General features: G+C 33.5%; 1 protein-coding gene across 1 annotated transcript; it reads left to right on the top strand.

Moving 5' to 3' along the window:
• The first annotated feature begins 14 nt into the window (after window positions 1-14).
• LOC126829380 (ganglioside GM2 activator) lies at window positions 15-16,804 on the top strand. The gene is made up of 5 exons (XM_050559204.2): window positions 15-238; window positions 8,230-8,403; window positions 9,674-9,847; window positions 12,056-12,191; window positions 13,320-16,804. Coding segments are annotated over exons 1-5 (591 nt in total). The 5' UTR covers window positions 15-133; the 3' UTR covers window positions 13,322-16,804.
• Window positions 16,805-17,138: the final 334 nt, after the last annotated feature.

Below are 17,138 nucleotides of genomic sequence, written 5' to 3'. Positions count from 1 at the left end.
GCCGCAATCACCGCGTGACTAGACACGTGATCCTTTACGAAACAAAACACAAGAAAGGGAAGTCATTGTATGATTGAGTGTAGTTGTCTGCTTGTTTGAGAAGTAGAGGATTATCGGCTTATCTAGAAGAAAGATGCAGAGTGAAATTATGTTGTGTTTGATTGCCCTACTGTCACTGGGTCTGGTACTAGGCGACGTGTTAAAATTTCAGCCTTCAAACTATATCCCAGCTAGCAAGGTAAGTCTACGCTTCATTGGAGTGTCGAGTGAGGAGAAATTACGGAAGACCATTAGGGTCAATCAAATGAAAAAAAAAAATATTCTGATTATTTATATTGTCAAAGTTTTTTTGTAACTATCTTGTAATTACAAGATACGGAGAAGCCTATTAGGGTCAATCACGCATGAAAAATGTGTTATTTCAAGGTTGCCCCACACTGATTTATCGGATAGCTAGGCCAACGAAGTACTTTTTTATGTTACAGGATCGGCACATTCAGGTCATGCTCCCATTAATATCATTCATTATTTCATGCCCTCATTAGAAACCATTCATTAAGTTCATACTGTCATTAACTTCATAGTCCCACCAACTTCATACCGGTACTCTCATTGATATCGTTTATTAATGATTTGAGTTCATTGATTTCATCCGCACCATAAAGCTACGGAACACTATTTACATTTTTTGGAAAATTTCCTTAATCCAAGCCTGAATGCAGTCATTGTTTTTTAAGGCGAGTGATCGCTCTCGAGCGCCTGCCGCTCACCTGAATGTCGACCGAGGGGAGGATTTTTTCCATCCCCTTAAAATTGAAAATCGCTCTCCTTTACAAAGTCATTGGGGGTTTATTATCATTATCAAACCAGGAATGACCCCATTACATGCAGTTATTGATCTTCAGAACCATTTCCCATACACACAACTAATCACTCTCCTTAATATCAGATCACTCTCCTTAATTTTTAAATCACTCTCCTTTATTTCTAAATCATTCTTCTTATCGAAACTGGGAGAGCTTATTTAGGGGAGCAATTTTTTTCAATTTGTTGATTGAGGGGAGTTTTTTTTGGCTCTCCTCTGAAATAAAAAAACCAACAAAGTTGTGAATGTACACAAATTGATTATTAACAAGATAGTAACATGTATCCTGTAATTACAAGATAATTAGAATATTTTTTTTTCATTTGATTGACCCAAATGGTCTTCCGTAAGAAATGATCAACCATTTGAAATTGATTAGATCAGTTGTTGGTTTCTTTTATAATACAGCCGCATACCGAGGGTATTAGAATAATATTTCTCTTACACCGACATCAATGTTAAATCTATCCTAATTGACTTCACCTATAAGACAATGGTTTACCCCATATCGGTTTATTATTCCAACTTTTAAAAAAAAAGTTCACTGTCCACTGATTTCTGTGTAAGGTATTTACATGTATGGGCACGGCATTGTTGGCACATTCACTGAAGTCTTTCTTGTCACTCGAAATTGAAAAGGGTTTATCATCCATTTTTATCTTGCTTGTTAAATATTTGAGTACATTAAATCCTTGTTAAATATTTTCTGCATACATTCTGCACTTTGACTAGCTTTAAATAAGTAAAAAAATCTGTAAATAGGTGAACAGCCTTCCCAGATTTCTCTCAGCTACTAGTTTCGTTCTTATTCGAACTCTTCAGGCTTAAATGAGGATGTGCGGTGGCCTTCTATATATCGTATCGGTGGGCACTGGAGCACATGTGACGTCACAGATGGACTGGAGTCGATCTTTGGCACCGGAGTCGATTATTCTGAAAAGTGTGCAAAGATATTCGGCTAAGAATTTACCGTCATGATTATGCTTATTTGCATTGACACAAGGCTCCTAACCCTTTTAAACTCTTAAGTTTAAAGTTTTCTAAACTAACGAGGGCTTAAAAATAACTATTAGGTTATAGGCATGTATGCACTAATTTTTTATTAGTTTTATTAGTTTAATTGGGAACTCGTCCCTGTTTTTCATATTCTGCTTTGAGTTAGGCTAAGAATTATGCTACTATTTCGCATACTTTGAAAAGCGGCTCTAGGAAAATCTTCCTTGAATTCAACAAGGAGCTCACGAGGTTGTAGCTATCTTGTTAATAATTAATTTGTGTACATTCAGGCTTGGTAGTATTTAATTAGTATTTGATGGTGGGTAGTATTTGGATTGGGTATATGTATTTGGTGGCACTGGGTAAGTCGTCCTGATGCTAATAACTTAAGTCCTAATGGTCATGTTGGTAATGCCATGGACGTATTATAAGGTCCATGGTAATGTCTGGTTGACACACTATAATTCCCCCAAAGTTACTTGGGCAACCAAGTGGCACACAAGCCGATCCTGTGCCAATTTCTTGGTAATTACATGTATGTCGCATGACACTTAATGGTAAGCATATAAGCAATGGGAGAATATGTTTGGCCATTTTTATGTGGATGTATTATGCCGCTGCGTCTGTGTGTCCATTCACATTATAGGATGTGAAGAATTAATTAGATTAACCCCTTTATAGGGTGTGAAAAATTAATTAGAATCCATTATAGGGTGTGATGAATTAATTAAAATCCATAAGGCGTAAAGAATTAATTCAAATCAATTAGAATCAATTATGAGGTGTAAAGAATTGCTTAGATCCAATTATGTGTGAAAAATTTAATAGAACTCACATCATAAGGTGTGACAGTTTCATTAGAACCAATTGCAGGATATTATGTTATAGCCAGGTCACTGCGTTCTACTGACCAATGTCTGTTTGAGACAACCAAATTTTAAAATGAATAAATATGGTCCCAGATCTTTTTCATATACACGTACATGTATCTCTGCTCCTCTGCTTTGGAATTCATTGCCCCTAAACCTGAAGTCTGCTGAAAAATTAATTTCATTTAAATCAAACCTGAAGTCAAGATCAATCTTTTAAAATGTAATCTTTAGAAAGGACATTATCACTTGGTGTGTCGTCGGTGCTTAAAGTATGTCCCTAATGTGATGTCGATTTTTAGCCCAATCTACATGTATATGATGCCTTATTATGGTTTGTGAAATCTAGAGAGATTATTTATTGTATCTTATAGTTTCTTGAAGTCCTTCTTTAAAATCTCATGAGCATACCTCATGTACATGTATAAACAGAAATTTCATTCTCATCAGCATCATTTTTGTATAAAAGATTTATTTTTAAAAAATATAATTGAAAAATACGAATATTGATAATTTTCAAGCTTGGATTCAATCCGATCAAAAACCTTCCCATCTGCAGTGTTTCCCTAATGTTGACAAATTTTCATTTCATCATGTCTTTGTAAGTACTGAACAGAATTGAACCATTTTTGTGCTGACATTGATTTAAAGGGGCTATTCCGATTTGAACAGAGTCTCAAAAATAAAATTCCGAATAAGTATAAAATTTAAGCGCCAAAATATAGAGGAATGGTTTATTTATCTTGTCCCAAAAATTCAGCTCAAAATATTGAGTCGTTTGTACGTGAACGCCAAAACTGCTTATCCGGACACGTAACCCTTTTAAGATTTCGGATCAATTTTTTCGTTGGGTGACCTAATAATCGATTCCCGTTCCTTTAGAGGTCTATACAGTGAATGACCAATGTGCTGTACTTGATAACGAAAGGTAATTTTCACCTACACATTATTTTTATTTTATAAAAATCTGGTTTTATCCAGATACCGCATAATACAGCTTGGGACACCGGTCTCCATTTCTAGATGAAGACTGACAGGTTTAAGTTGTTTGAAAACGTATCACATATATTGAGTTAGTTGCTCGGCCCTAAGGTAGAGGATTATAAGGGATTTTAACACAAAACTAAGCAGTTTTATTCTCCAAAATATTATCGGGATTGGCCCTTTAAACAGGCATATGCAAGAGCTAAATTGGTCTACTGCAGGTCTTTCTTTAGGCCTTAAATGTTATCTAATTTATTAATTACATATAGATATTAATTAACTTACCAATACCATAATCAACTTTTGATGCCTGTGATATGTAGTGCAATTGAATACATTTTGCTGTGGATGACATAACCATAAAAATGGATAATTGAGATTTTGTTTATTATCGTAACAATGGTAGTAATGATTATCGAGGCTAGCCTAAAATTGAATGGCTAATATCTAGGTTCAGAGTGATTTAATTTGACAGAAATTTTCAGCATATTCTCTTTTCATTATCTATTTTTTAACTATTATAGCGAGAACTGTCAATTCTTTATCAATATTTAACATAATGCCCCTTTAATTTAAGAGATGGATTCAATATCCCTCAAATGACAATCAGCAATTTTAAGGAAATTAAACTTAAAAGATGCATTATGTAAGATTTAAATCTTCCTAAATTGTAGATCTTTTTTTTTGGCCTTAAATGACATGTTATATTAATTATTAATTAGATATTTATTCACATGGCAGGTCCATATTCAGCTCTCCAGATGGTTGTGAATTTGAATGGATTGAAACAAGGTCGCCATTTAATAATTTAATTGTCCCCCGCCTTTCGAAGAAAGCAGGGGACTATTAAAATGGGTTCGTCCGTCTGTCTGTCCGTCTGTCTGTCCGTCACACTTTTTGGGACACAATAACTCTCTTCCTAATTGAGCTAGAATGTTCAAACTTGGTGTATGTGTTTATTAGGTCAATGCCTTGATGGAGTTCGAAGATGAGCATTTTCCGCTTAGGGTAAGCAGAGATAAGCAATTTGATTGGTTGATGCTTTGGGACACGATAACTCTCTTCCTAATTGGGCTAGAATGTTCAAACTTGGTGTATGTGTTGATTAGGTCAATGCCTTGATGGAGTTCGAAGATGAGCATTTTCTGCTTAGGGTAAGCAGAGATATTTGATTGGTTGATGCTTTGGGACACGATAACTCTCTTCCTAATTGGGCTAGAATGTTCAAACTTGGTGTATGTGTTGATTAGGTCAATGCCTTGATGGAGTTCGAAGATGAGCATTTTCCGCTTAGGGTAAGCAGAGATAAGCAATTTGATTGGTTGATACTTTGGGGCACGATAACTCTCTTCCTAATTGAGCTAGAATGTTCAAACTTGGTGTATGTGTTGATTAGGTCAATGCCTTGATGGAGTTCGAAGATGAGCATTTTCCGCTTAGGGTAAGCAGAGATAAGCAATTTGATTGGTTGATGCTTTGGGACACGATAACTTTAGTTCTAATTAAGTGAGATTGATGAAACTTGGTGTATAGTTTCATTACAGTAATACCTTGACTAAGTTTGATAATGAGCACCCAGTTATGCAAACGAAACGTCTTTATACAAACTTTTCCTTTTTATAAGCTCGTTTATATAGTTTATGCTTTAGTTCTTGAAGAAGCTTTCCAATGTATTACCCTTGTAATTCCTCCTCTTTTATCTGTACAATATTTTCGAAAAAAATGAAACGAAATCCACTTATGTATACATTTAGGTTACATTATAGCCTACATGTCCCGACTCAACTTGCCACATTACATGTCATAATATTATAACCAGGTATTGATAAAAGCATCAATTGAGCAATTCCAATACAATCCAATACAATGAATATAGGCAAGGTAAATAAACAAATAAATGGAAAAAACAAATTGAAAAAGAAACTATTATAAATTAATTAAATATGTAGTATGCAATAATGAATTGACATTTAATGACAGAAAGAAAACAGTGAACTTTGCACAACTTGCAGCAAGATGGAAAATAGACCCGTTGATACAACCAAACTCTAGATCTGTAGGCATAGAGCATGTTTTCCCCTTAATATGCTATAATTATTCCATCAAAAACATTGTATGCTTAGACTATAAGTAAAGATATACTGTTTGATTGTTCAATACTTTGTAAAAGATAATTTGTGATAAATTTATATGTGTCCTCTAATTATTTTCCTATTTCGGCGGGGGACATCAGCCTCACTGTTGGCTTGTTTAAAAATGGATAATCAAGACTTTGTTTATTATCGTAACAACAGTAGCAAAGAAAATCGAGACTACACTATTCTTCAAACATTCACAACTTCGCTCTGAATGAAGTAATTTGACTGAAATTTTCAAAATAACTTTGCTCAAAATATAGTAATTTGACTGAAATTTTCACTATCTTCCTGTTTTTTTTCATATAAATCTGTTTTTGTATTATTACAGGAGAAGTGTTACATGTAGCTCTGTATCTAAAGCTTACATAATACAATTTAAATGTACATGTAAACTTCCTGATGATTTATGATCTTAAAATACAATCTTTCTAGTTTACGTACCTTACATGCAGCCTTTCAAGGACAATTGAGGAAAATTATTGTCAGTTTCATAAAATTTTCCCATATCGTGTTTCATTTTACTTCCTTATAGATGTAAATGTTTCCTCATTTAGGATTAACTTGACCCAGTGATCTGTACATACAAATTTTGAGAAATGAAATACCTCCTTTAAAGAGCTAAGTCTTTAACTCAATATTTTGCATGATATTAAGAATTAAAAACATCAATTTTAATCAATATTGATGTTGTTATATTGCTGTGAAACTATAGGTTCCTAATATCCAATATTTAAGACACAATTAACATTTTATAATCAGTACACAAGTCATGTACCCTATGGTTTCACCGTTTCAGGTACCATTTTGTAGTGAAAAATTAAAAACATAACATGGAAGAAATTCGTAAAGGCTGATTCACCAATTAAAAAATATGATTTAAAAAACGTGTAGAATCCACTAAGCAGACGTAAACGACTGCTGTTCAATTTGAACTATTTCACCGAGCATAATTTATTAGAAATTAAATATTTTTTTTCTAAAATTGAATAATAAATCACTTTACATACATTCATACGCCCTTTGATGTCACGCTTCAACAACATTAAGGCTATCGAAGACTAACAACAATCCCAACTATTTTTGTCCTATTTAAATGAGACTTAATAATGTACATGTACAAATGTATGCACATCAAATCTCAACTTCTTGTTTAAACAAACATTATGCATAAGCTAAATCTGCCTATTGCAAGTCTTTCTTTGGGCCTTAAATGTTATATAATTATTAATAATTAGACATTTATTAACATGACAAGATCATGATCAACCCATAATGCCATTGGATAGCCCCAATTTTAGGTAAATTAGAAAGGTTCAGCCAATTCATGATTTAATTTAAAATTTGAGATGTGAGTCTTAGACTCACATCACCAGTATTGTGGTTATGATCTCAATGCACACATCTTGTCAAAACTACAACCATTGATAACTTCGCTCAAAATAAGTTAATTTGAATGAAATTTTCAATGCATTATTTATTTTTATACGCCCACATAGAAATGTGGTTGTATATTGCCGTCGGTACATGTACGTCGTCCACAATTTCTTGTGAACACTCTACAGACTACATTTATCATCTGATTGTTTTGAAATTGATATATTTTGTTTACATTAGTGAGATGAAGAAGCCTATTTAATTTGTATAATTGCTGTTTATTTCTTTGGGAGTTATGGCCTTTGTTTCACTTTTTGAACCTTGTGAACGCTCCTACAATAAATCTTATCATCCGATCTGTATGAAATTTATATGCATCATTTGAATTAGTGAAACTAAGAATCCTATTGAATTTCAGCAATTCCTGTTTATTACATCTAGAGTTATGACCCTTGTTTCACTTTGTTGAGTCTCGTGAACGCTCTACATGTAACAACAAAAGTGATGTATGAAATTTATATGCATCATTTATGTAGATTAGTGAAACGAAGAAGCCTATTGAATTTCAGCAACTCCAATAATTTCTTCCAGAGTTATTGCCCTTTTATCCCCCCATTTTGCAGGTCATGACCTATAAATAAACATGACAAAAAATGTTAAATGTTTCATACCACTGAGTAGAGGAATTTAAGATCTTTCCAACTATATACACATTTGTATGATTTATTCTTAAATTTAAAGAGTTACAGGATATATTCTTAACTATTTGCTTTTCCTAGTCAAAACCCCAAAACAATTCGAGGGTTAAAGGGTTAATTTGCAGTGAATTATTTAAGAAATACACATGTGTATAATATACATGTTCTAAATTATAAATTCAAATTCAATGTGAAGCATTGGATAATGAGAGGATGAGTCATATTGATTTTTCCAGTTCTCTGCCCATCTCTTTAAAAATATGGGCGTGAATTGCATGACAACCACTTGTTTCTTTATTTTTCAGTTTGGACGTCAAGTTAGATTAACAGATTTCAAGTTTAAAAATTGTGGAGATAAATCTAAGGATTTGTTTGTGATAAGTTCACTGGATATCCTCCCAGATCCTGTCCAGTTTCCAGGAACATTTACAATTAGTTTTTCTGGAGTTGCAAAGAAAACAATCAGCTCACCAGTTCCCGTAAGTTACATGCAGATATAAAAACAGATATATATATCTGTTTTAATATCTGTTTTATATTGTCGTTGAGCCTGTCCATCCGTCCACAATTTGTTTGTGGACATTCTACAGGTCACAATTTTTTTTCGATATTGACAAAATTTTAAATATAAGTCTATCTCCCAAAATATCGGTTTCTTTCGATATTGGCATATATCGGACCATAAATTCATGGACTATGGCCCCTGATTGTACGAAAAATCACGTTTTTAGCATGTGGTCACAATTTTCATCTGATTTTAATGAAACTTGAAATGCATGTTTTTAGCCTAAAGATCTTGGTTTCTTTCGATATTTGCGCATATAGGATCGTAACTTCCTGAATTTATGGCCCCTGACTGTACGAAAAATTGTGTTTTTAGCTTGAGATCCCTCTAGAGGTCACAATTATTATCCAATTTGAAAAAGCGTTTGAATATATCCCCGTTACACTGTAATGACGCTTGAGTTTGAATTTCATGAAAATCGGAACAAAACTGCCAGACAAAATGGCTGCCCCTCATACTCAAATAATGTAAAAATATGATATGTTGTGGACCCTCTAGAGGTCATAATTTTGATCTGATTTTGATGAAACTTGAAATGCTTGTTTATAACCCAAAGATCTTGGTTCCTTTTGATATTCACGCATATCAGATTGTAACTTCCTGAATTATGGCCCTTGATTGTACGAAAAATTGTGTTTTTAGCTTGTGGCCACTCTAGAGGTAACAATATTTATCCCATTTACAAAAACGTTTACATTACACCCTAATGATGGCTAAGTTCGAATTTCGTGAAAATCGGACCAAAATTGCTGGACAAAAAGGCCTCCACCCACCCTCGTACGTAAATAGCGTAAATATATGGTATATCAAGGTTGTGGATCCTCTAGAGGCCACAATTTTGATGAAACTTGAAATACATATTTATAACCCAAAGGTCTTGGTTCCTTTCGATATTCGCGCATTTCAGCTTGTTCTTTAAACATCTCTTGCAAAATGTGGGCATATCCTGCCTGGCAGCCGCTGGTTATGTGGCCACATTGAATTTTGGTATAAAATTTCTTCACCCCCATCCGTTATATTATGTATTACTGTGGTAACAAGAATATCTTAAATCTTGTGTTACTGTGGTAACAGCGGGATGTATCTACAAATCTTATGTTACAGAAGAATATGTTTAAATCCTGTTTTAACAGAGGAATAAATCTCTAAATTTTGTGTAACTGTTGTAACTCTGTTTATTTCAGGCTGAAGTTAAGATTGCTAAGAAAGAAGGAGACAAATATTTAGATTTGCCATGTATTCAGGGAGTTGGATCTTGTAATTATTCAGATGTTTGTGCCCTTCTGGCTCAAATTGGAACACAGTGTCCAGATCCTCTAGTAGAAGCTGGAATACCATGCCAGTGTCCTTACAATGCAGTAAGTAATGTTTTTGACAGTGTTAACAACAAACTTTAAAGATGCATTATGTACAATGTAAGATTTAGGTAAACAGCTGGCCATTCTTGCTATCATAGTTCAAAAATAGATTTCATTTAGAATTTCATTCAAATTACTTTATTCTGAGAAAAGTTATTTGTGTTAGAAAATGTAGCGTTGATTTATTATTATTGTAAGAACCAGGGCTTCCACTTTAAAATTTTCACTGACGATTATTTTTGATAACGCACGAAACCTTTGCAAAGTAAATTCATATTTCATGTTTTTTATTCATGGTAGGGAATTGTGAATTCAGGTTTCTATACCACTTTGTTAGCATGGGGTACACAAAAAAATATATATTGGACTTAAAAATGAAATATTAGTAAGGCTGACACGTATTTACCACATGCTCTATAGAAAACACACTGACCTGAATAATTTGAAGTTGTAATACAATAACTTCGAAATGAAGATTAATATATAATTTTCGATGGCATATATTTCACATTTATTGGATTTTGATCATCTATTACAGGCCTAATGAGATTAAGACTCAATCATTCATTTTATTGTTAGATTTTTAAATATCGCAGGTGTTCTAATCCATTTAAATCTCTGCCATCTGATGATCTAGAGAGTTGATTGTAGACTTGTTATGTGAATATATGCATAAATAATAATTTATATAACATATGATGCCAAATAAAGAACTGCAGTAGGCAGATTTACCTTTTACATAATGTATCTTTAAACTTTACTGCTACTGTACACTAAAATGAATACAAATATACTCTTCAAAAAAAGAAGGGGATATTGAAATGCAAATACCTATGCAGGTTGCGATATGATAAATAGTCATGGACACTTGACATGCTTTAAGAGTATGTTCACAGATGAAGAACTTACATGTATCGGCCCAACAGAACCACTGAGCTGCACATGCGACACACAATAGCGCCATACACGTGGGAGGGGTTCATTGTCAAAATTGACATTTCAAGGAAGGGTTGATGAAAACAGCCGCGTGCTGGTTTATCTATCCATGTTTGCTTTCCTTATTTCCTATCGGTTCTTGCATAAGATTTACTGTTTAGCGTATCTTTGCTTTAGTGTGTTACGTTTAATTTGATCAGGAGACATGTTCGTCGACGTCAACATCAACTGACAACACTGCAAGAATTGGCTGTGGCACTGTAAGAGGAATGGGTCAGATTGCCCCGAATCGTGATTGGACGGTTGATTAGGAGCATGCCGCAACAAATTGCTGAATGTCTGAGGATTGGTGGAGCAATTACTCATTATTAAGACAAAAATCAAAAACGTTCATTTTCACTTTTGATGGTGTATCTCTTTGTGAGTGAAATGGGACCGTCAGATAAGCCGCCCATATGAACTGTTTATGTCCATGTGTAGGCAATTGGCCTGTTATTAACATACACTGGTTACCTCTAATACAAACAGCAGTGCATTTCCACAGTTTTGTATTGTTTCTGAATATCCCCTTATTTTTTTGAAGAGTATATATTTACAACCAGTTACTACATGTTTTGTCCTTACGTCCTGTATGCACAATGACATGCATGTAAAAGAACCCTTGACAGTTGAAATTCCATTGCTATCCAGAAAAAATAAAGTTTCCTCATGGCAAACTGTAAGGTGTATGTATTCACGTATTCATTAGCCCAATTGGTGCAGAAAAAAGGACTTCTGCCCTATTTCATTCATCAATACCAAATTCAACTGGAAACATTTCAGAGATACCTCCGACACAGGAAATATATGATTGTCAACCAATATTAATGAATTAAAAATTTTCTAAATTTTTTAAAATAAGAATAGGGCATGCAGCTCTTTTTTACAAGGTACACATCATTATTTGAGAAAAGATTTGTTAATATGACCTGTGATAATATTCACTGTTAAGCTGATACTACTGAATTATGAACCTAGGGCAATTAATAATGAAATTTTTTTGTCATTAAATGATATAAGTGATCAGTTTTCTGGTTAGAAATTATACAGTAGTCATTAATTGGAAGGTGTGTTGTAAGTTACTTGTAAATAGCTGTAAGAGTGACTGTTTGTTAAACAGATGAAAACCAAAGAATTTCTATGGGGTGTGATGTCATGGAGTATGTGTGGCTGCTAGTACAGATTCTACTTTTATTAATAATTTTATGCCATGTTTTATTTTTATCATTTCAGGGAAGCTACAAACTTGAATCAGCAGCATTTAATGTCGGATCTGCCTTGTTGCCTACTGGAGATTATATGGCCAGCATTAATATGACTTCCGCAGATGGTCATGTTGGCTGTTATGAAATTAATGTCACATTGTCCTGTAAGTCATTAACTGAACTTTTAACGTAAGCATACTGCTGGTCATGTGACTGTAGGGATTTTGAGACAGTAGCGCCAGTCAATCAAAGAGCACTCTATTCTTTTGAACATTTTGAACAACAAAGATGGACTGATACTGAATTCTAATCTCGAATATTACGGATTTAATGACAAAACAGCAATTAGACTACCAATGTGGTCTAACTATGAGTAACGATCCTGTGATCTGTCTATAAGTAATCATCATGTTCATTACACCTTTTAATTGCTGGGGATTGGGTGGCCAAAAGATATAACACAGTGGTTCGCAACCTGTTGTTGGGTGCTACCTGATTCCAGAAACCAGCATCTGATCCTGACCTTGGTAAATCATCCATATCCTGATATACATGTAGATAGAGGGGGAATCTCCTAAACATATTTTCACTTTCCAAATCAAAACGTTGTAATGGGATTACGAGAGACTGAGAGAGGCAATTAGGAAAGGACGATTATCAATCTGGCAAGTGGTGTATAGATCAGAGATTTATATACTTTTCTGGAAAACATAGCATTTTTTTCAAAAGCTTCAGCGTAGTCTCCATGACCCCAAGTAAAGTACTTTGCAGGGTTCCGACTAAGAGAGGGAACCCAGGGTTTAACATGTTTCTCTAAAACTATTCAAGAAAAAGCTGAAATTTGGAGGTATTATTCTTGAAGGTGTAAACTAAACATGATGGCTTTTCCATAACTCTGTAACAAACAGATTTGTTTTTGTATGTCTGTGAAGTATGGTGACAACAAACGAAAATTGATGAACTCACCTTCAAGTTCTGTAAAGGCAAAATAATCACTGTTCATTCAAAAAAACACATAGCTGCAGAGATCGTTAACTAAATTTATACTCTTATATTGATAAATTGCCACAATTGATTTTTTTTCCGTCTGGGTAGGGGGTAAGAATTTACTCTTTGTAGAGACTTGGAATTTGGCATGTAGGTTTGTCTGTACAGCCCTAATAAGCTGTCCAAATACTCCAAATTTCATTTGGTTATCTTTACTCAGTCAAAAGTTAGAGTCAAAAGTATGTTTTCGACTAGCACATCCCCTTAAACCCATTAATTACGAAAATCTTCTGTTTTTCTTACAGAAATCGAAGAAGAATCTGGAAAAGAAGCTGGTAGAGACTCAAGATCTTCATTTTATTTCTCCTGCTTCTATTTTTGTATTACCATTCCTTCAAATTGTTTTCTTTATTTTTTTAGATTTGATATCTATAGACTAAACACATTGCAAATTAGCTTATATCTTTCAATATTTATTTTGTCTTTTTTTTTCTCTTTTTTTGATTGATTTTTAATTTACAAATTGTATTGGCACAATAGACCAGAATTTCCTGGGGTTTTCTAATTTCAGGATGGTTCGACCTCACGTTCCACTTATCTGGATTAGTTATAACTAGTCATTTGCATGGGACAAACAAGAATTTACTCCCTTGACAGATGAAATTTAGTTGACTGGAATACTGCTGTCCACACATGTGTACCTTTCTTAAAGATGCATTATTTAAAGGCTCAATACCACTCTTGTTGTAACTGAATAATATGTCCCAATCTTTATTCTGGTCAACAAATTGTACTATTCAAGAATATTTCAATTAATTGATGATACAAATTTCATCTTAACACACCTTATTTAAAAATTTTGAAAAATTCAACATAATGGTTTGAAACGTCTAACGTAAACCTTTTCAAATGAAACTTCGATTTAAAAATATTTTTGAACCCTCTGGACAAGTAAAATAGGGTGTAATGGATAATTTACACAACAGGTAGGACACTTAAACATCTAGTACTTAGATAGAGATATTATTTATTTGCTGGAGCTTTCAAGCCAGCAAGAGTGTTATTGTCCCTTTAAGAGCTAATTGTGACTATTGTGAAATTTATTCACATGACAAATCCATAATCAACTCTCTGAGTCAATGGGTGGCTCAGATAATGAATGGATTAGAAAACATTTGTCAATTTTTTAATTTAATGATGAAATGGACCTTGTTTATTATGTAACAAAGGTAGCAATGGAAATCAAGACTAAGCTATTCTTATGAAAACTTCACTCAGAATGAAGTAATTTGATTGAGATATTCAATATATCTAAATCTTACATAATGTATCTTTGATAGAATTGTTCTTTATTTCTCATATTATTTCTCATATTAGAGTATTTAATTGTTAAAATACCCTATGTAAATATATGATATGTACATGAAGGCTCAGATGTGTCATTTGTATATTCGCTAATATATCAAATTTCCATTCTAAGTTGATTATTGTAAGTGTATCTCTAAACTATTTTATGTTTTCATAAATAACCCTCTGGTTTGTATGGTGTTTTCCTAAACTATTTTATGTTTTCATAAATAACCCGATGGTTTGTATGGTGTATTCCTAAACTATTTTAAGTTTTCATGAATAACCCGCTGCTTTGTATGGTTTATTCCTAAACTATTTTAAGTTTTCATGAATAACTCTCTTGTTTGTATGGTGTATTCCTAAACTATTTTAAGTTTTCATGAATAACCCTCTGGTTTGTATGGTCTATCCTTAAAATATTTAAAGTTTTCATAAATAACCCTCTGATTTGTATAACATATCCCTAAAATATTTAAAGTTTTTTGAATAACGCTCTGGTTTGTATTGTGTAGATCTGAAGTTTCTCTATATTTTTTAAGAGTTTTTTTTTATAACAAACCTGTGTGTAGTGTGTTTATATTCACAAGGTTAATATTTAACTCCTATCAATTAAATCACTTTTATTCACCAGTTTGTGTCTCCATTTGAATCTTGCGTTCAGTAAATTCATGGATGGACTGAGAGGTCCATTAAATAAACCAATACTTTTGTTATTTGAAGTGCTATATTATAAATATTATAAATTCATCAGTTGTGTATATATAAAATTCCATAAGAATGAAAAAAAAAAAAAATATATATATATATATATATATATATATGTTATATTATTATTGTTCGATTTATATAGCGCTTTTCTGGTGTGGTTCCCCCTTGTCAGAGAGTCTGGCAAGGGACAACGTATAGTCGTTTGGATTTGACTAAAAACTGAGGTCCCATGTACACATTGGTGTGTACGTAAAAGATCCCTTGACAGTTGAAATTCGATATTAGAGTGGGCACTAGCGCGGTAATTCCGGCAAAATTTCCCTCATAGCACACTGTATGGCGTATGCCTGTCTTCTTAGCCCAGTCAGAGCTGAACAGTAGGACGTTAAACCTGATTTCATTTTTATACGCCCACATTGAAATGTGGACGTATATTGCCGTCGCCCCCGTCCGTCCGTCCATCGTCCACAATTTGTTGTGAACGCTCTAACGCCAAAAGTTATCATCCAATTGTTTTAAAATTGATATATGTTGTTTACATTAGTGAGATGAAGAAGCCTATTTAATTTTAATAATTTCCGTTTATTACGTCTAGAGTTATGGCCCTTGTTTTACTTTGTTGAACCTTGTGAACGCTCTAATGCCAAAAGTTAACATACGATCTTTGTGAAATTTATATGCAATATTTAAGTTAGTGAAACGAAGAAGCCTACAGAATTTCAACAATTTCTGTTTATTACGTTTAGAGTTATGGCCCTTGTTTCACTATATTGAACCTTGTGAACGCTCTAACTCCAAAAGTTATCATCCGATCTTTCTGAAATTTACATGCATTATTTAAATTAGTGAAACGAAGAAGCCTAATGAATTTCAGCAATTTCCGTTTATTACGTCTAGAGTTATGGCCCTTGTTTCACTTTATTGAACCTTGTGAACGCTCTAACGCCAAAAAGTTATCCGATCTTTCTGAAATTTATATGCATTATTTAGATTACTGAAACGAAGAAGCTTATTGAATTTCGGCAACATCCGTTAATTACGTCTAGAGTTATGGCCCTTTTTCACTTTTTTGATCCTTGTGAACGCTCTCACGTCAAAAGTTATCATTCGATCTTTCTGAAATTTATATGCATTATTTAGGTTACCTAAACGAAGAAGCCTATTGAATTTCAGCAATTTCTGTTTATTGCGTCTAGAGTTATGGTCCTTGTTTCACTTTATTGATCCTTGTGAACGCTCTTACGTCAAAAGTTATCATTCGATCTTTTCTGAAAATTATATGCATTATTTAAATTAGTGAGACGAAAATTCCTATTGAATTTCAGCAATTTCCGTTTATTACGTCTAGAGTTATGGCCCTTGTTTCACTTTATTGAACCTTGTGAACAGCTAAATCCATGATGTTAAAAGTTTCATATACTAAACGTTAGCATGGGGCAGAACTTAATAAAAACCAAACAAATTCTAATGGTTTTCTGAGAATTACTTAATGAGTTGTTACTCTTGGTCAGATTTTAATGTATTATAAATTATGTTTCATTACCGAAAAAAGTAAAAATATGTGACAACTCTTGTTGACTGCCCGAACGATTTAGCTGCTGTGGGCGTATGTTTCGTTGCCTGGCAACCTATCTTATATAAAGATGTAAACAAAGCATTTAAATTGATTGTACACACTATTTATGTAGTATTAGATACACCATTTGTTCACAATAAACATTAGGGTCTTTAACAGTATTTGTGTTAATTGTAAACATGGGTGATAATGCAGACAATTCTTATTTTTATTATCTTAGCTTACGCAGAGGTTTTTTTTCCTGTGGGAGGAAATGGGAGTACACAAAGTAAATCCACGAGGTTGAAAAGATGCCCCTATCTCCAAGCCACATACCTAACACCATTGATCGAAACCACGAAGGCAAGTCAGTGGTGACCGATCTGCTACATACCTCTGATTTCTGATCATATAAAACATGTCAACTGATTATGTATGAGATATCTTGAGAACAATTACAGTTGCTTAAAGGGACAATAACACTCTTGCTGGCTTGACAGCTCCAGAAAAT

Source organism: Patella vulgata, chromosome 8 (assembly GCF_932274485.2).
Source record: "Patella vulgata chromosome 8, xgPatVulg1.2, whole genome shotgun sequence".
Lineage (NCBI taxonomy): Eukaryota > Metazoa > Mollusca > Gastropoda > Patellidae > Patella > Patella vulgata.
The sequence above is the reverse complement of the archived record's forward strand: the minus strand, read 5'-3'. Positions and strand labels throughout refer to the sequence as shown.